Source organism: Oryctolagus cuniculus, chromosome 18 (genome assembly GCF_964237555.1).
Source record: "Oryctolagus cuniculus chromosome 18, mOryCun1.1, whole genome shotgun sequence".
Lineage (NCBI taxonomy): Eukaryota > Metazoa > Chordata > Mammalia > Lagomorpha > Leporidae > Oryctolagus > Oryctolagus cuniculus.
The window spans coordinates 3,795,174-3,822,634 of NC_091449.1; the positions used below are offsets into that span (position 1 = coordinate 3,795,174).

The window sequence follows — 27,461 nt, forward strand, 5'->3', positions numbered from 1 at the left end:
GCAGGGTCGCACGGACTTTGTCCAAAACCTGCTTCTACAGTCACACAAGACAGCTCTTAGAATGCAAGTGAGGAAAGCAAACAAGACCTGGAGACCAGCTACATCCGACTCCCTGCCGAGCCCCCTCTCCTCCTAGCTCGTCCCACGGCCACCTCTCCCCGGGACTCCGCAGCGGCGGCCCCTGGCTGCAAACCCAAGCCATTCAGAGGAACAGCCGAGCGTTCTAACTGTGCTACCTGAAGCGCGGAGGGCTGGGTGCGCACACAGGCACACACGGACACACAGGCATGGACACACGGACAGAGGCACACACGACGCATGCATGCATACAGACACGCACAGACACACAGGCAGGCACACACGGACACACAGGCATACAGACATGCACACAGGCACACATGGACACAGGCATGAATACAGGCATAAACAGACACAGGAATGTAAACAGGCACACGACGCATGCATGTAGACACGCACAGACACAGGCATGCACAGACATACACAGGCATACAGACACACAGACACACAGGCAGGCACACACGGACACAGGCACACGCAGAGCGTGGGACCTACACCAGCGTCTGCAGGCAGCACTCGGGGTAGCTCAAGCCCTCGCACAGCACCTTCACCCCGCCGTCCCCAAGGTCGTTCTCGGCCAGGCTCAGGTGCGTCAGCCGCTGGTTGACGATCAGAGCCGAGCTGAGCTCCTTGCAGGAAGCCTCGGTGAGGTGGCAGCTCTCCAGCCTGCGCAGGAACCACGCGCCCAGTCAGACGGGGGAACCCAGCGCCCCGCCTTCGCGGTGCCCAAACCGCCTCCCTCTGCCCCTCCCAGCTGTCACAGTGGGAGCCAGCGCCGGCTTGGGCGGGAGGTCCCCTGTGGCCGTCTCTCCCCTCGACGGCCCAGACGGGACCTGAGGTTTTCTCCACAAGGAGAGAGCGAGGGAGACTCACGACAGCCGCTGCAGCAGGCACCGCGGGTGTCTCAGGGCCACACACAGCAGCTTGGCGCCGGTGTCCAGGAGCTCGACGGCCGTGAGGTTCAGGAACATGAGGGACTGGTTCTCGGCCAGGGCCAGGGCCAGGGCGGCCCACTGCTGAGTGGTGGCGGAGCAGGACGCCAGCCTGCAACAGGGACGGGCACAAGTCAGCGGGGAGGACCCGCACGCCGCGGGGCTACCCGAGCGGGGGCTGTGGGCGTGGGGTCCCCCCAGGTTGTCTCCTGGTACACTCTGCTCACCTGGGAGACGTGCTAGGAACACCCCCGGGCCACGGCCCCAGAGTGAGGCGGGGACTTGGGTTTGCAGCGGGCGAGTCCCCAGCTGCTGCCGCTGGCCTGGGGACTCCAGGTGCAGAATCGGCCAGGCTGCCCACTGCACGACGCGGCACCCACGCCCCGGGCCCGCAGACCCCTGGCACGGGATGTCACGTGTCCCCGCGGCCCCAGTCTGGTTTCTAAGAAGCCCTCTCGCACACCGAGTGCCAGCAATCTCGTCTCCAAGTCGGGAGCAAAAGCCACGCCCACACCCCCATGGTTCATGGTGGGGGGGGGGAGGGATGCCGGCCTGGAAGCTCAAAGCCGCACAGATCCACCTGCTGTCACTTCCCCTCTGGCCCTGAGCCGAGCGGAGCAGCCGCACACAACCTGCGAGATGGCTCACGAGGCTGGGCACGAGCTTCCGATAAACCAACCACCTCGCGGGGCCTGTTCCTGTTCCGCTATCGGTTTATGCACTGAGCCACAGGTCAGGGGCCTGGAGCTTCCACTAGGAGCTTCTCCCTGGTTGACCCTCACCGGAAGGGAAAAAGGGTTGCCGATGACGGCAGTGACCGCCCAAGGCATCGGTGCCTGGGCTTGGTCTCGTCCCGCCCTGGTCCCCGTGAGACAGACGCGATCAGTTTTGCTGCTGAAGACCTGGGCTCTCGGCTAACCTCACATCTACTGAGGCAAAGCCGCCACTCAGTGCCGACGGCCACCGTCAACCAGGTCCCTGCTCTGACCCAGACAGGGTTGGCAAGGCTCAGGGAGCCGTGTGACGTGCCAGGGTCACGTCAGGGCAGCCGTGGGGACAGCCCCCCGGGCGCAGCACATGCCAGACGCCCACCCCAGGGAGGGGCGAGCCGGCCCTGAGCCACCAGGGGGCGCCCAGGTTCCGGGTGTCAGGGGCTCAGTGTTCCGCACAGGTCCCATCTCCCGCCCTGGGTGTGTCTTGGGGACCTCGGGGACAGCGGGGACACCCTCTCCTCCCCCCACCCCTGCTGTGGATTTGCAGCTCGCCGTCTGGGCTCGCGGCAGCTCCGCCTGCACGAGGAGGGTTTATCAGCGAGGCAGACTTACTGCAGATACTGCAGCCGACAATACGGGTGTCTCAGGACCTCGCACAGCGCGGGGAGCACGTCCACCTGGTCACAGCCTTGCAGGGTGAGGTGCGTGACGGTCCTGTGGCCGTGCACGGAGAGGCAGAGGTCCCGGTAGGCGTCCGCCGGCTGAGTGTTTCTGAGGCTAGGGGAGAAGGGCCCGAGTGTCTGTCCCCAGCCGGCACCCACAGGGCGGGGGGCCGCCGCGCCGTTTAAGCTCTGGGGACTGCTTCCTACAGGGTAGGTTCTGAGGTGTCCAGATACCAGCGCCACGCTCGGATGCTTATGCGCTCTGCCAGAGGGCTGCCACCCGCAGGCCCCGTCACGGCCGACTTCTGTTACCCCCTCTTCTCGTGCGTGGCAAGGACGCTCCGGCAGCACCTGTAGCGAGCCTCAGGCGCACAGGATCCCAGTCTGGTCGCTGCGGCCGAGCAGCAGTGCCCCGGGTGTCCACGAGCTCCGTGTGCCTTCCCCAGCCCCTCCCCTTAGGAGCTGGGACAGTCACTTCAGACAACTTACAGCTCTGCACCCGTTCCCGGGCGCGCTCCCGGGGGGCACCTGTGGTGAACCCCATGTCCCGTGCAATACCGAGTTCCAACCTTCAGTGCCCGGATTGCACGGCCAACGCAGTTCTCAGCGAGCAAGGGCCCTGTGAGCCCTGCGTCGAGGGCAACCTAAGGCAGTGCTTACTTGTGGCTTGCGAGGGTCTCAGCCACACTGACAACTGCAGACGCCAGTCAGCCTAGGGGGTGAGCTGTTTGGTCTCTGCCCCCCATCCGTACACCTGCTGACTTACGCCTGCGGGACGTGGCTGGTGCGTTACCACAGAGGAGCCTCTGGCCCAGGCAGACTCTGAAATGCTGTCTCCCATGGAGAAAAGCACCATGTGCTCGGAACCCGAGTGAGTGGGGTGACTGCCTCTCCCCCAAACCTCTAACTCTGGCCTTTCCTTGCAGTCAATTGGCTATGTATTCGTGGGTCAGACGGGCACACTGGGCATTCGAAAAGTTCAGAGGGGCGGGCGCTGTGGCGTAATGGGCTAAGCCTCTGTCTGAGCCAACAGCATCCCATGTGGGCTCCAGTTGGAGCCCCGGCTGCCCCACTTCCAATCCAGCTCTCTGCTGTGGCCTGGGAAAGCAGTCAAGGATGGCCTGAGTACTTGGGCCCCTGCACCCGCGTGGGAGACCCGGAAGAAGCTCCTGGTTCCAGATTGGTTCAGCTCCGACCACTGGGGCCGTTTGGGGAGTGAACCAGCAGATGGAAGACCCTTTCTCTCTGTCTCTCCCTCTAATTCTACCTTCCAAAATAAAACTTACAGAAGTTTGCAGAGAAAATGGCATTAAGAGATGACCTCACTGGCGGCGTGAGATTGGAAGTTCACGTGCAGGTTTTTATAAGGTGCATTCTGCAGCCCCCGAGCGACTGAACACCAACGTCTCAGACGCATCTCGGCCCAGCAATGTCTACCTCTGCTCATTGGGGGCCCCTGGCCAGGGAAGACTTTGCACCCTCTGGGGGACATCTGGCCATGTCTGGGACACTTTTGGGGTATCCCAAGTCAGGGGGGGCAGTGCTGCAGTTTGCCTACCAGCCCCGCTCCCCCCGCCCCCGCCATCAGGTCACAAAGCCTCCCACGTGGAGCCCTGTCATCACAGAAGGATGCAAATGGCCCCCAGGACCCAGATGCCAGCAGTGTGCACGTCTAGACCGCGTGTCACGTTGTGTTAACATGACCCGGTGTGGTTCTCCCACTACCCAAAGGCGGCTCAGGGCCAGCTCGGCTCCTCGCGTCTTGGGCACCTGGCTGGAGCCTGGGTCAGGGATGCGACTATTGTTCCAGCACCAGCGACTCAAGAACCTGGGTCCTGCCCCGGGGATCTCAGCCCGAGGCCAGCGCCACTTACGCCACTTTCTGGAGGCAACAGGAGGAAGCCGCGAGGTGGTCGCACAGCGCCTGCACGGCCGGGGCGCTCAGCACGCTCTGGCTGATGTCCAGGAAGGTGAGCTTGGAGCTGGAGTCCAGCACAGAGCAGAGGTTGGTCCAGTAGAGCAGCAGGTGTTTGTCGTCCCGGGACCTGCAGGGGGCAGAAGCCGCTACTGAGCCAGCGGCGCTGGCGCCCCGCGTGCGCCTGTCCTGGCAGAGGCGACGGGACGGCTCCGGGCCACGCCCGTCACCAGCTAGTGCAACCCTCACAGTCGATGCGTCCATCGTTCAGCACAGCACCCGTCAGCTGTCTAACATTCAGTTCTGGAGGAAGAGCTGCCGCGGGACAGCCCGGCGTGGGTGGAGCGGGTCCAGACCCCGCCGTGTCATGGAGCGGTTAAGGCAGGATACGCGCCGAGAGCTGGTGTCTGAGTGCCTCAGTGTGTCTATACTGCCAGGCGCCTCGAGCTAACCAGAAGCCTCTTGGCCTCGAATCGTACCTGCAAGAACTTATCTCTAAGTCAGACTGACTTTCCAAGAGTGTTTCCTCTGGGGTCTCCACTGGGTGGAGATTTGGGGGTTGATATGGTCTGTTTTTGCAGTCTTTAAGGTTTATTTATTTTAAAGAATTACAGAGAGGCAGACAGACACATACATCTGCTGGTTTACTCCCCAAATGGCTGCAACAGCTGGAGCTGAGCTGATCCAGAGCCAGGAGCCTCTTCCAGGTCTCCCATGTGGGTGCAGGGGCCTAAGAACTTGGGCCATCTTCTACTGCTTTCCCAGGCCACATCAGAGAGCTGGATCGGAAGTGGAGCAGCTGGGACTAGAACTGGCGCCCAGCTGGGATGCTGGCACTGCAGGTGGCGGCTTTACCTGCTATGCCCTGCAGGAGGCAGCAGAGGCCGCTGCTACCCACATGCCAGACCCAGGAGGCGGCCCAGGTTCTGGCTGCGGCCTGGCACAGCCCTGGGTCTGGCCATGGTGGGTATCTGGGGAGCATACCAGTGGATGTGGGTGCGCCCCCTCCTTCTGTGTCTCGTTAACGATCAAGACAAAGCAGGAGCTTGTGTTACTAATCAGATCAATCAGACCTGAAGCCATCCATGCCCTTCCCCGTGTCTCCGTCAGGAGCCCTAGGAACCAGGCAGCCAGGCTGTGGGCAGTGGGTAGCCAGATTCAACTTTCCCTACACCAGTGTTAAACAGAAGCAGCACAAGGATCATTTCAAGGGGCTGGCGCTGTGGTGCAGCAGGTAAAGCCACTGCTTGCAGTGCCGGCATCCCATCTAGGCGCCGGTTCAAGTCCTGGCTGCTCCACTTCCGATCCAGCTCTCTGCTGTGGCCTGGGAAAGCAGTGGAAGATGGTCCAAGTCCTTGGGCCCCTGCACCCACATGGGAGACCCAGAAGGAACTCCTGGCTTCGGATCAGCTCAGCCCTGGCTGTTGCAGTCATTTGGGGAGAGAACCAGCAGGTGGAAGACCTCTCTTCTGGCTCCACCTTTCTCTGTCTTTCAAGTAAATCTTAAAAAAGGCTCGTTTCCACTCCAGATGGTGGGCACGCGAGAGACGAGGTTGTTGGTACTTTTCTCGTTCAAACACCTTGCAACAGCCACCTGCAGAGGAGAGACCTGGGTGCCCTGGGGCACACACCCTGGGGCACCTGCGGAGACAGAGACCAGGCCTGTGGACTTGGGTTTTCAGGAGGGCAGGAGGAAGCCCCCTGGGACTCCGTGGAGAACGGGTATCACAGGAGAACCATGGACTCCTACATGTTACACCGAAACCAACAGCTTAAAGCTCCACTTCCTGGGGCTGTGCTGTGGTGTGGTAGATTAAGCCTCCACCTGCAGTGCCGGCATCCTACATGGGTGCCGGTTCCAGTCCCGGGCGTTCCACTTCCGATCCAGCTCCCTGCTAACGCGCCAGGGAAAGTGGTGGAGGACAGCCCAGGTGCTCGGCCCCTGCGCCCACATGGCAGACCCGGGAGGGATCCTGTTTGGATCATTTTGCAGCCGTTGTGGCCATCTGGGGAGTGAACCAGTGGATGGAAGACCTGTCTCTCCCTCTCTGTCCGAAACTGCCTCTCAAATCGAAAAGTCTTAAAAAAAAAAAAAACTTTCAATTTCCCATGAGTATCTTGAAGTCTTTTTTTTTTTTGACAGGCAGAGTGGACAGAGAGGGAGAGAAAGGTCTTCCTTTGCCGTTGGTTCACCCTCCAATGGCCGCTGTGGCCGGCGCACCGCGCTGATCCGAAGGCAAGAGTCAGGTGCTTCCTCCTGGTCTCCCATGGGGTGCAGGGCCCAAGCACTTGGGCCATCCTCCACTGCACTCCTGGGCCACAGCAGAGAGCTGGCCTGGAAGAGGGGCAACCGGGACAGAATCCGGCGCCCCGACCGGGACTAGAACTCGGTGTGCCGGCGCCGCTAGGCGGAGGATTAGCCTAGTGAGCCGCGGCGCTGGCCGTATGTGCTAACTTCTGATGGTCCACGTGCTCCCTGAGTGGGGGGCGGTAACTCAGGTTAGCGGCATTTAACGACACTGGAACGGCGGGGAGACGCACACAGGGGGCGAGAGGCAGGCGACAGAGGGAGGAGGGGGCCGGGTCTCACCTGGCGCCCGCAGCCTCTTCGTCGGCCGCGTCCGGGGTGAAGACGGCCTTGTCCACCTGCAGCCAGAGGCTCTGCAGGTTCTGGGAGCGCTGGAGGCAGAAGGCGGCCTGTGCCAGCTCCGTGGCGTCCCGCAGGTGCACGGTCAGCTCCTGGAAGGGCACCATGGCCTTGCGCACCAGCGCGTCGTCCTGGGACTCGTGCAGGCAGCACAGCGCCTCGGCGGTGTCCAGGTCGGCCAGCACCGGGCGGCCCTCCTCGGCGTCCAGCAGCTCCTGCAGGACCCGCGTGGACACGCGGCAGCCGAACGTGGTCTCCAGCTCTCGGGCACGCCCCCGGTTCAGGAGGCCGAAGAGGAAGCGCCCGGTCCAGGCCAGGCCGGGGTTGTCGGCCCGCGCCTTGGTGGAGAACAGCTGCCGCACGGCCCCGACGTCCTCGTCGTCGGCGCCGCCTGCCTCGCCGCCCTCCGCGGCCTCCAGCAGGTAGAACAGGGCACCCAGACACTGCTGCACGCTGAGGTGCACGAAGGAGTAGCTGCCGGCACGGTCGCCGTCCTCCCGGAGCACGCCGCCGGCCACGAAGGGGCGCAGCTCCGGCTCGGCCAACCCCAGCGCGCGCAGCTCCGGCCCGCAGAACCCGGACACCTGCGCCCAGACGCCGCGCGCCGCCAGCAGGCTCAGCGCCCCGAGCGCGGCGCGCAGGTGCGGGCCGGGCGCGCAGCAGCCGCACAGGAAGCGCAGGAAGAGCTCGGTGGTGGTGGCGCAGGCCGCCGCGGGGTCCTCGCCGCGCTCCAGCTGGGCGCCCAGGCAGGCGCAGGTCAGCCAGCACACGGCGGGCGCGGCGCCCAGGTCGAACAAGGCCGCGTTGCCCCTCGCGGCGTCCAGGGCCCGCAGCGCCTGCGCCTCGTCCGGGAAGCGCCGCAGGAAGTAGAGCTTCCGGTCCTGCTCCGAGAAGCCGCGCACCTGGATGAGCAGCGGCTGCTCCACCAGGATGCGCAGCTCCCGCAGCGCCTGCGGCCGCGTGGTCACCAGCACGGTGGCCCGGGGCAGCAGCTTGCGCTTCAGCAGGCTGCTCAGCAGCACGGGCACGGGCTTGGGCTGTGTCCAGTCGCCGCAGATGTCGCTGACCAGGGCCCCCGTGGGCGCGCGCAGCTCGTCGAAGCCGTCCAGCACCAGCAGCACGTGGCGCGCCTGCGTGGCACCCCGCACCACGGCGTCCCGCAGCTCCGGGCAGTCCCTGCTGAGCAGCTCGGCGAAGGTGCAGGCCGGCTCGCCGCGGAGCTCGGGGCAGCTGAGGTAGAAGGCGAACTGGAAGGGCAGGCCCAGGCCGCGCTGCAGCCAGTCCCGCAGCACCTTGCGCGCCAGCACGCTCTTGCCCACGCCCGCGGGGCCCTGCAGCACCACGCTGTGCGGGAACGGCCCCTCATGCGCCTTGGGGCTGCAGAAGGGGATGAGCGCCTCGTATCTGCGGGCGAACGCCTGGACGCTCTCGGCGTCCCCGAGCCGCAGGTCGTCCTCCCAGGCCTTGGCGAACTTCTGCTTCAGCACGCTTCGGTACGCTTCCTCCTTGCCTTCAGCGGGGCCGGTGAGGCGGGGAGGGAGAGACAGGACGGAGCGGGTTAGGCCTTGCGGGATGGTGGTGGGCGGGAAGGGAGACAGCAACCCGGCTCCGAGCTCGGGCGCAGGATCCGACGCGGGCCCGGCGTTTCCAAGGCTTTAGCTTTTCTCACGTCTGACGCTTTTCCCCCGGAGTTCTGTAACCCCTGCCCCGGCACCAGCGCGAGCTTCATCCGAAAGCAGGAGTGCTGGGCTGGCGCTGTGGTGCCGCACATAGCTCCCTGCCAGTGCACCTGGGGAAGCAGCCGAAGATGGCCCCTGCCTCCCCCACCCCCACCCCCACGGGAGACCTGGATGAAGCTCCTGGCTTTGGCCTGGCCCAGCCCTGGCTGTGCTGGGCTTGAGGGTGGACAACCTCTCTGGTTTAAGTAAACAGGAAAGTTAGAAGTACGACGATGCCCCAGGCTCCACGGAACCCACACCCGCGTCTGAACTTCTCGGTCCAGGCTGTGCCGAGAAGTGCCGACTCGGGGAAGGGTGGGGCAGACGCCTGTGTCCTGGGGAGCTGCAACGGGCCAACGCCAGCTCTGCCCACTCTCCGCCTCCTGCTGGACTCAGACAAGCCCAGGACAGCGGCAGACACACCTTCCCCACGACAGCTGTAACTCACCCGTCTCACAGTGAGCAGGTGACGGCACGCACCCGTGTGGAGTCTCCACCAACTCCAATATTTTACCCAGGAGAAACCAAGACGTCTCAGAGGCTGCCACACGAGCCCAGGACACCCTCTTCAGCCCAAGGATTCTCTTGAGCGGACAGTGATTACGAAGGCAGACGCCAGCAGAGCCCTCGGCCCCGTTTTCCCAAGCAGAGCCTGGCTGTGCCAAGCCAGCCTCCTCCCCTGTCCAGCAGGCAGCACACGGCTGACCAGGGCTGACCTTCGACCCCCTCCTGCCGGGAGAAGGCACCAGCGCCATCTCCGCGGCCAGCGCCCTGCGCCCACCACCCAGGCAGCTCCAGGTCCTTGTCTCGCCGTGGTCGGCTGGAGCTTGAACACGCTGTGTCCCTGAGTGTCTTGCGTGTGCATAGGACACGCGTGCCACACTGTCTTCACTTTAGGGGCCCTCACCAACGACCTGAGTGAGGAGGAGACAAGTCGCACCCCCCCCCTCTAGTTCTCAGCATTTGCGCCAATCAGGAGGTAGAGACAGGATGTTTGTTGGAGTCCACTGCCGGGGGGGGGGTACGTCCACAGAACCCACGATCCCTCGGCAACTGGGGGGCTGGATCGGGGACCTGTGCACCATCCAGGAACCTCATGCACACCAACCAAAGAAACCTCACGCGATCCAGCGAAGGCCAACCCAGAGAACAGTTGCCTAGGGCAGGCAAGTGGTCCCCGGGGGTCTCCTGGGTCAGCGGGGCTGTCTGCATGGCTCTGCCCGCGCCAGGCACCAGGCGGTGGTGCACCTGACTGATCCATGTGCCGCACTTCAAGCAGCTGACCAACAATGCAGGCAGACCGAGTGAAGAGGGGGCTTTGACCAGGGAGTCTGCTCGGGCCACCCACGCGTGGGCATCAGCAGAGCCCACCGTCAGGAAGCGCAGGGAAGCCACGCCCCACCCTCAGCCCCTCACCATCAGAACCTGGACGCTCCCCCGGGCTCGCCTTCCCCTCTGCGAGCTTCCCCTCCCTTCGCTCCCCCCGGCTCACCTTCCCCTCCCTTCGCTCCCTGCCCGCGGTTCCCACCTCACCTGGGTCCTTGAGGTGCTCCAGTGGGTCCTCCATGCGCGCGCACTTCGCGGGGTGAGTCCACACGATCCCTGGAGAGGAGAGGAGACGTTACCGCCCGCGTGGGAACTCCCGTGGAAGGCGGCGGGGCCTCCAGCTCAACCAGGGCTCTTAACAGTCCTGAGTGGGTGAGGATGCTAGTGAGGGGCCAGGACCCCAGGCTCGCGCCCCCTTCTGGGGGAGTCCCTGTGCAGGTCGGAACACGGCCTCGCCCCGCCCAACGTGGAGCCGGGTCCTGGGTGCGCGGTGAGCGCCGGCAGCCCCAGGCGGCACGCGTCCATCACGCGGGAGAGAGCTGGGGTCGGGCAGCAGGTGCGAGGCCATGGCTGGTGTGGCATGGATACCGCTTCCCAGTGGACTTTTGAGTGGGAGGATTGAACTGCCACGTGCTGAGAGCCTTGGGATACACGCACAGCCACGTCGCTAGCATTGTGCGTGCTGCACTCTCACCTAGCGCAGTACGGGGTTGGCACTAGCAACACGCCAGCTGGTGAGTAAGGAGCGGTGGTGACATTGCCACATCACCAGAGACAGGGACCCAGGTCCGGCACAGCCACGCCCGTCCACAGGCCAGCTCGCTCCCCAGCACCTGCAGGGCGTAACCCCTGGTGTCCCAGATGAGACGGGCAGGGCGTGGAGCGCTTGGTGGGAGGAGACATAGTCGAAGCTCGCCATTAGCGACGACGTGAGAGTGCAGGGGGAGGGCCGAGCGCGACCTCAGCAAAGGTCACAGCCAGCAAGACCTGCACCCAGGCCCACCGGGACCCACAGGCTCAGTGCGCAGCCCGAGGCGCAGGGGCCGGGAGGATCCCGCACCCGCGGCAGAGCGAGAGCCACAGCTCAGGGACGTTGAAGCCACGCCGAGTGGAAGGAGCCCAGCAGAGACAGACACCGTGAGCTGTCCCGCGTGCAGCCCATGGAAGTGGAACCAGGAGCCGAGGGCAGCTGTCAGGGGTGGGAGCGTCCATCCAAGGGCGCCGAATTCCTGTTAGGCGTCAGATTGTGCCAACTCCCAGTGTGCACCGAGTACAGCCGACTCCTGTCGGGTGCCACAGATCAAGACAGGAACTGGGGCCGGTGCTGTGGCACAGCGGGTAAAGCTACCGCCTGAGGCGCTGGCATCCCATACAGGCACCGGTTCTAGTCCCGGCGGCTCCACTTCCGATCCAGCGCTCTGCTATGGCCTGGGAAAGCTGTGGAAAGTGGCCCAAGTGCTTGGGCCCCTGCACCCACGTGGGAGACCCGGAAGAAGCTCCTGGCTCCTGATCAGCCCAGCTCCAACTGCTGTGGCCGTCTGGGGAGTGAACTGGCAGATGGAAGCTCTCTCTGGTTCCACCTCTCTACAACTCTGTCTTTCAAATAAATAAAATAAATCAGATAAGAGGACCCGCCCAGCGCTGGTTCACCCAGAGCAGCCGAGCACCTTTGCTTTTCCTGAAACACGCCAAAGGCCAGAGCCAGTGGCCCCGGGGCTGAGACGTGGGCCACGGCGGCCGTCACTGCAGGACCTCGGGGGCAGTGGTCAGACCATCCGGGCGCAGGCCCGAGTGGCTGCCAAGGGACTTCCCCCAGGTAGCTGTGGCTTTGGTCATCAGCATCTCAGTTTGTTGCTGATGCCAAGAGAACGCTGAAAATAACCAGTGACTGCAAGTCTCTTGGCTGGAGTTGGTCAGCCACGCCCCCCACCTCCCCGTGAGGGGCCACGTGGTCTCGGCCACGCCCACCGTGTCGGCCACGGCAGCCCCCGCCCACGGGAGCGGCTCAGGCAGCACCTCAGATGGACGCCAGAGCTGGAGTTCCACGGACATCCACGTTCACCGCTTAGACTTCACGTCGTTTTCTAACACAGGTATTGCCGTAAGACTGCCTTCGTCACGTACAGTGCGACCTTCGCTGGGAGCCGGTGGGCAGGGGAAGCAGCCTGCTGGCTCAGATGCTGGGACACCGGCTTCCCATACGGGGACACCGGGGCTCGACCCAGCTTCCTGCCAAGGCCGACCCCGGGAGGCGGCAGCGACGGCTCACTAAACTGGGTTCCCGATCCCACGGGGCGGGGCGGGGCGGGGCGGGGCGGGGGGGGGGCTTTTGGTTTCCAGCTTTGGAACCAAGCTCAGCCCCGGCTGCTGCAGGCTTGTCAACGGGAGCCATTGCTCAGTTAAAAAGGCAAAGTTTAATACTGTTAAAAAAAAGGCAATCCATGCATCCTTTTTCCTTATTTTTAAATCAACTTTGGAGAGTCATCTTAAGCATGGATTCCTACTTTGTGCAAAAAACAAGCTCATCTTTTAGCTTCATGTTCCATGAAATGGTTCGAGTACCTTGCACAGACACGGTGGGGCACCATCCTTAGCTGTGGGCCACACCCAGCAGGTGGGGGCCGAGCATCTCGCCAGGCCCGTTTGTTAACCCCAAAGCCTGCAGCTCGACTGCACCCCAAGGGGAGACTCACCGCTCCCCTATTCGTGGACACAGATTTCTCACACGGTTACTCCGCCCCCAAGCCTGGCGGGAGCCCAGGAGGCAGGGCCAGCGCCACCCCGCGTTTCCAGTGCTCCACACGCTATCCTTTTAAAAGAAACCCGGGCTCCCAAATCTAACAGTCAAAGCCCTGAGCGAGGTCACTTACGTAACGCCATGGGTTTCTCCTGGAGCGATTTCTGAGAGAGTTCTGAAAGGAGAGAGGAAATCGGTGTCATTTTGAGCCCAGAGCCTGGGAGCTTCCAAACCTGTCGTCCCCCGGAGCCGGCTGCAGGCTCAGCCCTCGCCTTTGCCCTAAGGCCAGGAACAGGAGAACGGGGTCGAACCGCCACCTAGACCAACAGCGCTTCCAGGGGCACGAGGCCTGGCGACCCCGAGTTTCTCCAGATTGTTCAAGTGCATTTGCAGGATCGTTAGCACAACGATGGGGGCGGATGTGTTCATTAGCTTGATTTAAAGCAACCTACGCTGTCCATCAAAGCATCCCACCACACCCCAGAAGTGTGTGCAACCATCTGCCAGTGGAAAACCAAACGCCGGGGCAGCCGTTTAGCCGGCCTGCCGAGCGCCCGTGTGCCCCTCCGAGTGCCCGGGCTCCGTCCCAGCTCCCATTATCGACCGATAATGCCAGGGCAGAAGCGGCAGTGCCAAGGACAAGTCGCCGAGCCCCTCCTCCCCACGTGGGAGACCGGGATGGAATCCCAGCTCCTGGCTTCGGCCCCAGGCCAGACTTGACTGCTGGGGGAACTGGGGCTGAAGCCAGTGGGTGGACACTCCTGTCCCTCCTCTGCCTCTCTAGTCAAAACACACAAGTGGAAGCAGAGCTGTCTGAGATGGAGCTGGACAGAAACCTGCTAACCAGGGTCCTCAAGGCAGCTAAACAGCACGCCAGCGAGGCGGCCAAGCACCTGTCACCTTAGCACGGGGCCTGCTACAGTGGCTGAAGGGAAGCAGCCAATTTTCCCCGATTTTTACTTCTCTAGAATGTAACCACTTTACCATGGAACCATAGAAACATTATCAGGCAGGCAGCACGGCACAGTCAGAGCCCGGGGTGCGCACTCAGCCCGGGGTATACAGTTCAGAGCCCGGGGTGCGCACTCAGCCCGGGGTATACAGTTCAGAGCCCGGGGTGCGCACTCAGCCCGGGGTATACAGCTGGCCCTCACTGTCCACGAGGTACTGGTTCTGGGGCTTCCAGACACCGGATCCAGGATTCCCGCATTGGCTCACAGGCACGTCCCACGCACCCAGGAGCCACACGTGGCCAGTGTCAGGCCAACCGCTCCAGACTGTTTCTCAGCCTTGGATGTGTGGGTGCACTGCCCGGGGAGCCGACAAGGGCGCAGACCAATGGTCCGACTCAGCATCGCCAGTGGACTTCACTAAGGCTCCCAGGGCAGCCAGACGTACGACAACGGCTGTCCCCTCGGGGAGATTTTGCAGAGACGCTCGGCCCCGGTCGGAAACGCTCGGGGCGCGCCTGAGCTGGGAAAGGGCGCCACCTAGTGGAGGTGCTGTGCTGTGCGCCTGGGCACAGGGAAGCTCCCGCCTAGGAACCTCCGCACCTGGTCAGAGCCGCAGAGCGTGGATGCGTGCGAGTGTGCGCCAGCGAAACACCAGGCCCAAAGGGCACCCACGCGGGAGCGGGACACGAATCAGAACAGTCTAACCTCAGAACCGAGTGCATTTGGGACGCATCATCTTGACCAGAAGGGACAGGTGGTGGGGCTGCCCGCACAGCTACACATGCGGAGTGTAGACGGGCGGAACCCAATGGCCAGGGCAGTGCCCGAAGGCTTCGGGAGCGTCCAGCACCGGTGCTGAGGACGCCCAGTGTCTCCAGGGCTGTGTTACCGTGGTTCACAACCACGAGGGGCCGGTGCTGTGGTGCAGTAAGCTAAACCTGCACCACGGCCATCCCATACGGGCGCTGGTTCTAGTCCTGGCCGCTCCACTTCTGATCCAGCTCTCTGCTGTGGCCTGGGAAAGCAGTGGAAGATGGCCCGAGTCCTTGGACCCCTGCACCCATGTGGGAGACCTGGAGGAAGCTCCTGGCTTTGGATCAGTCCCACTCTGGCCGTTGTAGCCAACTGGGGAGCGAACCAGTGTCTGGAAGACCTAACTACCTCTCAAATAATTCTTTAAAAAAAGGACCAGAAACCCAGCGCGGGCCGGGTCCTGCTCACCTCCGAGCTCGTCCTTGGCTTGCTCGGACAGATCCATGCGGTTCATCTTCTCGAAGACCTGCACGGTCACCGTCTCCACCCAGTACTGAGGGCAGTGGGCGGCCAGCATCTCGGCCAGCCGCCGCCCGTCGGCCTCCTTGATCTCGGCCGGGGCCACCCGCTGCAGCTCATTCTGCTGGCACAGGTTCTTCAGGATGTTCTTGAACGTGGTCAGCTCGTCCTGGTCCAGCTGCTCCAGCAGCACCGGCAGGTTGAAGCTGCGGGAGGGAGCCACCGCCTCCATCGCGTCCCGCACGCCAGAGCCCAGCTTTCGCGTGTGTGCAGCGTGAAGGGAACGAAGGGACAGAGACGCCAAGTCAGTACTCGCACCTCAAAGCCGGCCGCGGCCGGGCTGCTCCCGGGGCAAGCGTCCAGCCCAGCGGCTACGGCACCCGCGCCCCACACTGGGGCCCCTTGGTTCACACCCCAGCTCCTGGCCCCCTGGTTCACACCCCAGCTCCTGCCCCCAGTTTCTTGCTAACAGACCCCGAGAGGCACCAGTGACGGCTCAAGTATTGGGTGCCTGCCACCCACACAGGAGACCTGGGTGGAGCTCCAGGCTCCCAGCTCTGACCCCAGCCCAGCCAAGGCTCTTGTGAGCATACAGTGACTCAGGGGTGGGCGCTGTGGCATCATAGGTTGAGCCTCCACCTGTGGCACTGGCACCAGCTGCTCTACTTCCCATCCAGCTGTGTGGCCTGGGAAAGCAGAAGATGGCCCAAGTCTTTGGGCCCCTGTGCCTGCATGGGAGACCTGAAGAAGCTCCTGGATCCTGGCTTCAGTTTGGTGACGCTCCAGCCATTGCAGCCAGTTGGGAGTGAACCAGCAGATGGAAGACCTCTCTCTAATTCTACCTCTCAAGTAAATCTTAAAACATGTGATTCAGTGGTTAGGAGCTCTCTTCCCCACCTTGAATAACTTTGTTTTAATAAAAGGACCAGCTCTGCATTGGAGGTCAAGTTCACCACTCTTACTCCTTGGCTTGACAGATAATTCACCTGTTCCCAGTCTCAGACTCAGGTTGTGCAAGTGACACTTCCTGTCTGCTCAGGGGGTGGGGTGTGGGGGAATCCCCCCCACCAGGAGCAGGGGGAGTGCGGAGAGACAGGTCCCGAGTTTTCCTCCCCGGAGACAAAACCGAACACAAGGTCAACGCATCACCGACAGCGTCTTTGCCAAGTGCTGGGGAATGGCCCGTTCCCGTTATCCAGGACCGGCAGGAGACCGGCACAGGGCCGACTCCAGGACTCCGGAGGCCCACGTGGGTGGGTGGGTGGGTGGCTCACCGAGACCAACACAAAAAGAGGGACTCCACCCACCCACACGGCTTCCGCCCAGCCGGAGGATTCGGAGACGGTGCCCGCACCCTGTATCTGGTAAAGGGTTAGCATCCAACACACCCAAGAACTCCCAACTCTAACAAGGAAAACTTGATGGACAGAAATGAGCAAAGGACCCAAGTAGTTTTCCCAGGACCCCAGCAGCCAACAGGCACAGAAGGGTGTTCAGCTCCACGGTCCCCGGGAAGCGCCCTCAAGACAGCAGATCCGTGGGACAAGAGCGCACCCCCCTCCTCACAGGGAGCCCAGATGTCCCGCTGAGGGGGCTGTGCTGCTGCAGCCAGCATGGAAACCAGCAACGGGGGGGGGGGGAGCTCCTCAGGAGGTCAATAGAGCCCGCCCCCCAACACAGGAGGTGGGCGGGACAAGAGGGGTGGGAGAGGTACAGCCCTCAGCCAGGACGCCCAGGGCCACCAGTGACCGCTTCTCCCCCAGAGCCTCCAGGGGGCGCCTAACCCTGCAGACTTCAATAAGAAGCACAAGGACTACAGATAGCAGAGACTTTGTGGGGGCTGAAAGCGGGCAGACAGGGGCAGACAGGGGCAGACAGGGGCAGACAGGGGCAGACAGGGGCAGACAGGGGCAGACAGGGGCAGACAGGGGCAGACAGGGATGCATGTGCTGCGTCTCCCCCTGGCCCCTAGTCTGGTGGTTAACTCAAATACCTGGAGCAGGAGCTTAGCTCCGGTCTCCCACCGGGGCTGGAGCCAGCACCTGGCGTCTCCCAGGGTGCGCATCTGGGCACGGAGGCCAGGTACTGAAGCTGGCATCTTAACCAGCGACTTTGCCGGGGTGGGGGCAGGGCGAGATGCCCTCTCTTCTGAGAGGTGGCGGCAGCTGTGGCCTGGCCAACGCCATTCCTACAACGAGGCACCTGCGAGGAGGCCACCTTTGCTCAAAGGGTTACGTGATCAAGTGCATCAAGATGGTTTACGGGGCTGGCACTGTGGCGTAGGGTAAGCCCCTGCCCATGGTGTTGTCATCCCATACGGGCGCTGGTTCAAGTCTTGGTTGCTCCACTTCCAATCTAGTTCCCTGCTGTGGCCTGGGAGAGCAGAAGATGGCCCAGGTGCTTGGGCCCCTGCACCCAGGTGGGAGACCCGGAGGAAGCTCCTGGCTTTGCATCGGTGCAGCTCCAGCCATTGGGGAGTGAACCAGCGGATGGAAGACCTCTCTCTAACTCTGCTTCAAGGAATACATCTTTTTAAAAAGAAAAATATTTAAAAAAATATTCTTTACAATGCAGGAAAGAGCAATGCAGGGGGCTGAGTGCGTGCTGTCTTCCCACAGCTGTGAGGGCTGAAGCCGAGGTCCTAACTCCCAGCCTCACTCCAGAACCTGCAGATCCCAACGCACCCAGCAGTCGTGTGGGAAATAGGGAGATCTACAAGCGAGTCGATTAGAAAACACAGAATGAAGCATTTAAAGGAGGACACAGATTAAGTCCAATTTATCACAGCCTGATGAGGGGCGGAGTTTGGTGCAGTGGCCCCATTCCCCACCAGGGGCGCCCACATCCCACAGTGCCTGGTTCAAGTCCCGGCTGCTCCACTTCCTGCTACTCTGCACCAGGCAGCCAGCATGTGACAACCCAAGCACGAGGGAGGGTCCCTGCCACCCGCCCCACCCCAGGAGCGTTCCGAGCTTCTGGCTTTGGCCTGACCCAGCCCTGGCTGTCGCAGGCATTTGGGGAGCGAACCAACAGATGGAGGACCCGTGTGCCTTTCTAATAAGGGGGCATTGAGAAGCCGTGGGGTTCAAGGCTGGAGATCATTAGGCAGCGCTGGCTGTATCGTTATGTTGGGAAGCGGGAGACACTGCCCAGGAACATGGCTACAGCTGCGGCAGTGAGAACCCCGGGCAGAAAGGCCGCAGACACTCGGCCACTGGTGGCTGGGGGTGCACCCACGCCGCGGAGACTGCAGTGGTTTCGGCTGCCCCGCCTCTAACCACAAGTATTTTATCATTTCGTAGGGGGAAGATCCAGCTCCATTACGGAAACCGGTCAGGGGAGAACCACAAAGCCATTTTTGTGCCGGACATACAAGGTCTTGGGACAACAGCGAGAGGAGGAGCCAGAGGGCACGGGTTTCAGACAAGTTCTGGGCGGGAGGTCCCCCAGATGGCAGGGACTGGTGGGTAGCACCGCACTGTGTATCCCACACTTGAGATCTCCAGTGTTTCACACCAAACGGTACCTCCGGGAGGTGATGGTGTTGGCTGGATGGTGGCAATCCTCCTGTGAGGCGCACCACCACGTTGTACACCTCCGACGTGCGCAGCTGTTACCTATGCCTCAGAAAGCCAGAGACGCAAACGAGCACAGGAAAAACCCCAGGTTGGACCCCAGCCCCCGGTGGCCTGGCCGCTGCTCCACAGGTGACCAGGACCCCTCTCCCGTCCCCCTGCGGGCAGCACAAGACGCTTACGTAGGAGGCGTGCTGCTGCCCCTCGCTCTGCCTGGGCCGAGTTAATGCAACCTACGCTCACGTTCCAGAGACTTTAAGAGCATCAACACCTCCACTGCAAACCGAGGCCGCCCTCGCTGAGAACAGCGATTTTGTCTTAGTGTGGCTGGTACAGCCGAGTTTGTCGACAAAGACCAACAAGGAACCAAGAACCCCTAAAACAGCATAGCAGTGTAAGCCGGCAGGTATTTGCAAAAAAGCCAAGACAAGCAGATTCCGCGCTCAGCGGTCAAACTAACGCCTAACGCCAGACCGACTTCTTGATGGCTAACGTGGCTTCCGCCAGGGCTCCCCCCGGGAGTCACTGGCAGCCGGAACGCTCTCCCGCAGTTATAACGTAGTGGAACGTGCCAACGCTCAGGCTTGGGGGTGGTGTGGACGTGGGGGACTGTGTGCGTCGCCCCTAGACGGGGCAAGGGGACTTCCAAAGTTTCACAGAAACGGAATTACATGTTCCTTTTGATGCCAAAAATCGTTGAGGTTTATGCAAACACGGCATCTCACCAAGTCAGGAAAAGAACCGTGCATACATTTCAAAACACAAACTTCCATGTTAATTCCGTTTTCTGTGACCTTTCCGAAGCTCCCTCGCTCCTGGTAACAGCTGGGGGTGGATGGAAAACGCGAGCACCCGGAGGCCTGGGGGGCGGTGCTAGACCCTCTGCTCCCCACCCACTCAGGTGTTTGACGGACAGCGCCCCCTGCCGGCGTCCTGGGGAATCATGCTGGGTGATGGCGTCAACACCACCTGTGACTGATGGATGGCGCCTCCAGCTCCGGCCGGCCGCAGCCGGGGAGCGGGGCTGCGGGGCGGGGGCTGGATCCACGCAGCGGCCGCCGACGCAGAGCCTGGGCTCAGGACACAGGTGAGTGGCGTTAACCGCGCAGGGAGGGTAACGCGAGCCTCTCGTGAGCTAGACGGGAGTGGTGGGGATGGCGTTAGCGAAGGCACCTGCAGAAGGTTTAGCTCCCGAAGCCGAGTCGGATTGATCTAAAAGGCTGAATCGACTGGAGATATCGAAGGCAACGCCTTCTGTTAAGTCTTCGGAAAACCCAAGGCTCCCAGGACCCCACCCAGCTGCAGCACGAGGTCTAGAGGGTGCTTGATGAAGCCCATGGAAAAATGCATTGTCTTATTATGGTGCAAGAGGACTTCGGAGTCTGCCTCGTTTCTCCCATACCAGCTCTCTCCACAAGTGTTCTGAAGCGCCCTCGTATTTTTCTTGGGATTCTACCTGCAGATGCGTCCCAAATCCCACCAGGGGCCAGAAACGAAAACCTACAAACGCTAGTCTCCCCCTGGGAGCCCACAGCCACCGGCCCTGCGTCTCTAGACAGACGCCTCTATGGCCTTCTCCCGCCTCACGGAACCACCGAGCTTCTCGCAAAGACGGGAGGGCCCAGCAGGAGGGAGACGTGGTCACAGCCACAGAAGCCGTGAGTGGAGGCTCCTGCCCAGGCCTTGCACGAACAGGAGCTCGGCTCCAGACCCCAGCAATCCTGCAAGGCGGGAAACCCGAACATTCCAGGAAAAGGAGACAGACCCTCCCAGGGGAAGCGAGAAGTGAGCAGGAAGGAACTCACCTCCCGGACGCTCAGCCAGGGCCTCCCGGGCTCCGAGGGCGGCAGGTGCAGGCAGCGTGGTTAAATGGGGTCTCTTTACGCCCGAGCTCTGTGATTGGTCCTCAGGACTTGAGCCCCGCCCATGCACCTGTGCCCAGGTGCTGGCTGGAGACCATTTCTTCGACCTGAGCGTCCTGGTCTCTCGTGGGTCTCAGCTGCGCCTTACGCTCGCCTGTCTGCAGCTTCATGGCAAAGGGTCAGCACCCAGGGGCTCAGGCCCGGGGATCAGATCGGGACTGCCCAGCCCCCGGGGTTCTTTAGGGTCCCAGATGATCGCAATTGCAGCCGAGCTGATTGCTGATGGCCTGTGGCTGTGGTCGCCTGCCGTCTGCTTCCCCGAGACAACGTGCGCCCCAGCCCCCATTGGTGACGCACTTGAGAGCTTGTGGAAAATACAATGAGAGGACACTTTGGTGCACAGGGAGACCTTCAGAAAGTTTATGGAAAATGCATATTCATGGATTTCAACTTTTTTGCACCAAAGTAAACTTTTCTAATGTCCCCATAGAACGTCCTATAAACGACACAGTAACTACAGCACACAGGAAAAGGGCCGGTTCCCAGTCTAGGCAGGCAGGGGTAACTTTGTAGCTGAAGGAGCGGATTGGCAGCTGGCTTGCTGTGCAGGTGTTGCTGTTGGCCCGGCCTCTGCCTACTGATCCAGCCAGCCAGCGGCTCAGCGGCTCAGCGGCAGGAGTCCTGGCCCAGGCCTTCAACACAGAAGCCACACGGGGGCCTGCAGGTGTTCCACCAGCCACATTGTGCGAAGAACCAGGCAGAATGGATGTTTGTGGTGCGCTTCGCCCAGTGTATCCAGAATGTCGGTTGAACACGCGGTCAATAGAAAGCGATTGCCCATGTTCCCGGGAGTGCGATGGCTGCGTCGTGTGGTCGGCCCGTTTCCTGAGGACTCCCCACGCCGTTTTCCAATCCGCGTCCCCACCAGCAGCGTACGTGTGCAAGGTCCACATTTGGCAAAACTTAAAAAAAATATATAAAAATGGAAAATGCAAATTGTGTAGCAGCCTTTCTTTTATTTCGGCATTTTTGAGCCAGAAGAAAGGTGCCTTGCAATCATAGTCACTGGGCCTTTCTACACTGCTCTTTCCCAGGAGGCTTTCACAATTGGCATCACTTGGCCCCGCTGTCCAGGAGCTGGGTAGCCAGAGGCTCCCCCGGGGCCAGGGCTGGACCCAAGGGCAGCAAGGTGACCCCTGGCTTTGGGGTGGGGGAGTCGGGGACCCAGGGGTGGTCCCCTGCCCTGGGCGGTGTCAGTGAGACTCGGGGAGACAGGAAGGTTCTCGCCTCCTCATCTCCACGAGAGGACGAGGCGGAAGGGGACAGACGGAGGGAGACAATAATGATAACAAGAGCGCTGATGACCCGGTGCTGGCCACTGTGCCCGGCACCCACACACGTGTGCTCTGAGGACTCATCGCCGCCCCCCCCCAACGACAGGGTGGGGCAGGCGCACACCCATTTCCCAGGTGAGACACCGAGGATGAGGAGCATTTAGGAAACCTGTCTGAGGCCTTGGCAATCGCCGGCAGCTGGAGCTTCCTGATGCCTGGCTCCTAACCGGGCTCGGTCACCTGTTCCAGGGGGAGTGGGGGAGGCGGGGGCGGGGCAGGGGGAGCGGGAGCTGTGAGCACGCGCCAGGCCACGCGGTGGCACCGGAGGTGCTCACAGCTGCAGTCTTCAGTGGACCGTGGGCGTGAGGTTGTGGAGCCCAGCTCTAGAACTCACATTCTGGGGCTGGCACTGTGGTGCAGCGGCTAAAGCTACCACCTGCAGTGCCGGCATCCCATACGGGCACCAGTTCAAGTCCCGGCTGCTCCACTTCCCATCCAGCTCTCTGCTGTGGCCTGGGGAAGCAGTGGAGGATGGCCCAAGTGCTTGGGGCCCTGCACCCGCGTGGGAGACCTGGAGGAAGCTCCTGGCTCCTGGCTTCAGATTGGCGCAGCTCCCGCTGTTGTGGCCAATGGGGGAGTGAACCAGCACATGGAAGACAAGACCTCTCTTTTTTTGTCTCTCCCTCTCTTCCTGTAACGCCACTTTTCAAATAAATAAATCTTAAAAAATCCTTAGCATTTGAACAACTGAATCTGTCAAAAAATCACGCCCTATTCTTCCCCAGCCTGCAGCTATCACCCCTTAAGTCCCTATTCCCATCAGTTCAGCTCCTTTATTTATTTGTTAACAATTTATTTGTTTATATGTTTGAAAGGCAGAGTTATGGGGGGTGGCCTTCTGTCTACTGGTCCACTCCCCAAATGGCTGTAGTGGCTATGGATGGACCAAGCCGAAGCCAGGAGCCTGGAGTTCCATCAGGGTCTCCCACATGGGTGCAGGTGCCCACGCACTTGAGCCATCTCCCACTGCTTTCTCACGTGCATTAGCCGGGAACTGGATGGCAGTGGAGCAGCCGAGACTCGAACCCGTGCTCCTGTATGGGATGCCGGCGTCTCAGGCAGCACCTTCACTCCACTCGCTGAGTCACATTGCTGGCCCAGGTTCAATTATTATGTTTTTTCAAAAGAGATGTTTCATTTAATGAATACAAATTTCGTAAGCACAACTTTAGGAATAGAGTGATTCTACCCACACTCCCACTCCTCCTCCTTCTCCCTCTCCCACTCCCAGTCCCATTCTCCACTAAGATTCATTTTCAATAAATTTTATTTTTTAATATTTATTTATTTAGTTGAAAGAGTTACACAAAAAAGGAGAAGCAGAGAAAGGGAGAGACAGAGAGAGGTCTTCCATCTGTTGGTTCACTCCCCAACTGGCCACAATGGCTGGAGCTGGGCGGATCCGATGCCAGGAACCAGGAGCTTCTTCTGGCCCTGTAATTCTGTTCTGAAAAAGTGTTAATGAAACCCAGTCATTTGTGGAGAAATGGCTGGGACTGGAGAACATTAAGTGAAATACGCCTTCCCAGGAATCCAGTGTAAGTTCTCCCTTCTACGCAGAAGTTGGAAGAGTTGGTCTCATAGTAGCAGAGTAGGATGGTGACCACTATCGCTGAAAAGGGTCTGGGGGAGAGATGAGGAAGGTTTGGTCCCCGGGTCCCAAGGTGGAGTCAGATAGAGGAACGGCTCTGTCTGCACAGCACAGCAGGCACCCATGGCTCACATAACCTGTTGAGTGTTTCTACAAAGAACTCGAGGAGAGGAGCTGGGGCCCAAACACAAGACATGACGAGATGGGAAGGCCCTGGTGTGATCAGCACACCTTCAAATACTACACTGCACCTCCCAAATTATTACGTGTTCATTTAAAGGGAAAAATAGGTGGCAAAAATGTTTTTGCTAATTGTGCCTTCCTTCTTAATCGAGCTGAAATTCACAGAGCACAGATTACAGACCTAACAGAAATTTAACTCACGGCTGTAGCTACCTCTCACATTCACTGTGTCGTGTACCCACCAGCACCTGTTCACAAACATCTTCATTAGCAGAGACAGAAACCCCAGACCCGCTCAGCAGGAGCCTGCACGCTCCCTCCCCACACCCGAGTCCACGTTCTGCCCTCTGAATCTGCACCCCCGGGCACCTCTCAGAGCAGAATCCGACCATGGTGTCTTTGTGACACCGGCTGATTTCTGTATTGTTATATCTTCAGGGTTTCTCCACGATTATCCAGACCCTCCTTCTTTTCTAACAGGAGAGTGTCAGCCGTGTCTACAAACACCGCCTGTTGTGGACGCACTCACCTGGTCTGCATATTCTGGTTGCTGGCATCTTTGGGCTCATGTGAATGAGGCTGCTATGAACCCATGGATGCAAACACCTTCTTGGGTTCCTGCTTCAATCCCTGTGGTTATATGCAGGAGAGGAATTGTTGGATTGGATGGTAATTCCAAGGAACCATGTTTCCTTCTTTATTGTGCTGAAATTCAAATAACATAAAACCAGCCCTTTAAAGTGTATAGATTGCTGACTTGTAGTACATTACCAATGTTGTACACCATTAACTTTTTAAAAACATATATTTTATTTATTTGAAAGAGTTACAGAGCTAGATACAGACCGAGAGAGAGAGAGAGAGAGAGAGAGAGAGAGAAAGGCTTCCATCTGCTGGTTCACTCCCCAGATGGATTGACCCTGCCCACCCTGAAATCCGATTTCGCTCGTTTCTTCTGTTACTTGGCGCAAGCTCCCTGTTGTTGGCTGAAACGCGGATTCTCACGCATGCGCACTGGGAACTGAATTCACCAGAAACAGAGCAAAAGGCTCCATGAAGAAAGAGCTAAGCGCGAGGCGCACATTTGGTCTGCAGGGGGCGCTCTCGCACCTCAGGGCAGGAGAAGTCCATGGCTGAATAGAGGAAGAGCCCCTGCTGCCCCCAGACAGTTCCCGCAACCGAATGCCGGAAGACGGTTCCCCACTGTGCTCACGCTCCCCCTGCCCCGCCCCCAGGGCTCGTCCTCTCTGACCCAGCGCTGTCCTCTCTCCAGGTCACCGCCGGCCTGCAGCCCGGGTCCTCTTGTGGCTGTACCAAGCCTCTGCCAGCAGAAGCCCGAGGCCCAGCAGGACCAAGCCCGCCACGCCCATGCGGATGAGGTTCTCCAGGGTGTGGTCCTGGGGCGCTGGGGCTGGGGGTGTGCACGGAGGGGTCACCTAGGCTGGCCAGACCCAGTAACACAGGACCCCACCTCCCCGCAGCTGCCTGAGCCCAGGGCTGCACATCTTTGTGTCTAGGGAGTCCCCTCGCCCAGCGTGGGCTTTGTGAGAGGCCTGTGCACCCAGCCCAGTTCCCTTCCCAACTCCAGCACCCCTGTTCCATCCACTCCACTTCCCACACAAACCCTGTGCCACACAGGGTGACCCGGGCCCCAGGGCTGAGACCTCTGCTGTTTCTCACTCCCTGTGACCTCCCCCAGGTCCCCTCCCCCAGCCCAGTCCTCCTGTGGGGACAGCCCTGCACTGACCATGAGGACTGATGAGACAGGGCTGGGGCCCTCACCTGACACCTCCAGCTGCAGGGGGTCACTGGGCAGTGACCACACATGGGTCTTGTTGGTGTCAGCACGGTAGCACCTGTAGATGCCCCTTTGGGTGCTGTCCACGGGGCCCAGGAGGAAGGTGGCCTGCCACAGCCCAGCCCCATGGGAGTTATCTGGCTTCCAGGCTGTGCAGGGGGCCAGCTCCACCCTCCTTCAGCAGATGGGCAGTGCCCGCCTCATCTGAGCCACAGGAGAGGGACACGTTCTCTCCTGACGCCACCACGGGGCTTGGCTGGGCCGACAGGGAGGGCGCCGGGAACATCCCTGCAGGGGAAGCAAACCAATGTCTGGGGGGCTGCTGCTCCGTGAAGTCCATGTTTCTTCTTCTGTGGGCAGGGGAAAAACCTTACCCGTCACCACCAGGGTCAGGGGGTCACTGGGCTGGGAGTGGCCGAGCAAGGTCCAATACACACAACAGTACTGCCCTGTGTCATGGGAGCTCATGGACGTGATCACGGAGAAGCTGGCCTTGTGTCTGGAGTCCTGCTGGGGCCTCGCTTCCCAGGGATGACGGCCGCTCTCTGTATACATATGATAGACCTCAGCCTGCAGAGACCCCTGGCACCAGAGGGTCACAGGGCTCCCTATGGCGACCAGGGGGCCTGGGTCGGCCCAGATGGAGGGCTTGGGGAGGGTCCCTGGAAAGGAATCAAAGTTGCAGACCCCGGGTGCAGCCTCTCTCCCACCCCATTCCCCAGCTCCACTCCCAGCCCCTCCCAGCCATCACCATCAGCCCAGCCACCCTGGGCTCCTTAACATGAGCTGTCTGGAGCCCCCGGGACTGAGCCAGGTCAGGGGAGGACTCACCCGCCTGTGCCCCATCCCCTGGCACCCGGCACAGCCCTGGAAGAGAAGTCCCCGTGAGAGCTGTTCCCCACTCCCCACCCCTGCAGAGATGACCAGGCCTGCCCTGGTTGTCTGAGCCCTGGGGTCCCAGCTGGGGCAAGGCACTGTCCCCCCCGCACCTGTAGGGGTCCCATTGTCCCCATGTCCCCAGCTCACCCAGGCAGAGGAGGGCAGTGAGGGCTGGGGTCTGGGCCCCGCCGCCCATGGTCCCGTGGAGCAGAGTAGCTGTGAGGGGCGCAGGCCCAGAATCCGGCTGGAGATGAGCGGGGAGACGTCACGGGTTCCTCATCTGTGGCCTCACAGGAACGGGGGCAGCCCCTCCCTGACCTCCCCCGCTGTCCCTGAGGAAGGGGCCCAGGAAACAGCGGACACTAGGGACAGCTAGGACCAGGCCTCCGCCTCTGCTGCCCCCTGTACTGTGACTGCCCAGCCTCCCTCCCCTACTCTAGCCCCACCCCTAGAGGAGTCCACTCTCTGTCCAGTTAGGGTTCTGGTTCTCCCTGCACAGGCCGGGTGGCCGAGACACGCACTTCCCCTTCCTGAGCTGTTGAGTGCAGTTGTGGGGGCTGGGGCGGGGGGAGGGGAGGGGAGGGGGAGGGCTGGATCCCGTGGGGAGGGTGACGGAATCTTCCAGGCCTTTGGCGCTGACAGGGGGATGAAGAAGGCACAGACGCTGCAGAGGTGTGGCTGAGCTGCAGCCCAGCTGTGGCTGTGGCAGGTGCAGCAGGGCCCACAAAGAGGACCCGGCCTTGGGGTGGGGTCCTGCTGGGAGCTGGTGGGCCCAGGGCCTGGCGAGCAGCTATGAGGAGGGGAGGGTGTCTGGGGGCAGAGGCCTGAGCTACCCTAGGAACTGAGAATATGGTGGTGCCCTGACCAGCCCAGCCGGGGTCCCGTGCCGCACACCCTGTGCTGCCTGCACTGTACCGGGTTTCTCATTAGGTAGAGGGGACTGGGAGCAGGGCACTGGGCCCATGTGCAGATACACACTCACGTGGGGCTGGGGATTCCCGGCACCTGCTTCCTGAGCCCCCCACGGCCTCTCCTCCCCTGATCTGAGCACCTGGGCTCCGTGCTCCTGGATCACATGGGGGTGACGCTTCCTGAGCGACCTGAACAGGTGACGTCGTCCCCCAGCGTCTCTGTGGTGGGGATGCCCGAGACCTCCCCTCTCTGGGTGGCCGTGGCTGCAGCACTCTGGTCTCAGGGTCCTGCAGTGTCCCTTCCAGATTCAGACG

The 27,461-nt window shown here is 61.3% G+C and overlaps 1 protein-coding gene across 1 annotated transcript in view; it reads right to left on the reverse strand.

Moving 5' to 3' along the window:
- Nucleotides 1–26,720, reverse strand: part of NLRP2 (NLR family pyrin domain containing 2) — a 31,351-nt gene extending 4,631 nt beyond the window's left edge. Inside the window, exons 1-14 of the mRNA XM_070061987.1 lie at nt 26,383–26,720; nt 26,188–26,223; nt 25,731–26,018; nt 25,341–25,644; nt 24,088–24,263; nt 20,334–21,352; nt 14,903–15,209; nt 12,862–12,903; nt 10,199–10,267; nt 6,891–8,457; nt 4,260–4,430; nt 2,336–2,500; nt 952–1,122; nt 574–744 (exon numbers count right to left, since the gene is read on the reverse strand). Coding sequence (XP_069918088.1) covers nt 574–744; nt 952–1,122; nt 2,336–2,500; nt 4,260–4,430; nt 6,891–8,457; nt 10,199–10,267; nt 12,862–12,903; nt 14,903–15,185 — 2,639 coding nt within the window. The 5' untranslated portion in view covers nt 15,186–15,209; nt 20,334–21,352; nt 24,088–24,263; ... (2 more) ...; nt 26,188–26,223; nt 26,383–26,720. The remainder of the gene's footprint in view (nt 1–573; nt 745–951; nt 1,123–2,335; nt 2,501–4,259; nt 4,431–6,890; nt 8,458–10,198; nt 10,268–12,861; nt 12,904–14,902; nt 15,210–20,333; nt 21,353–24,087; nt 24,264–25,340; nt 25,645–25,730; nt 26,019–26,187; nt 26,224–26,382) is intronic.
- Nucleotides 26,721–27,461: the final 741 nt, after the last annotated feature.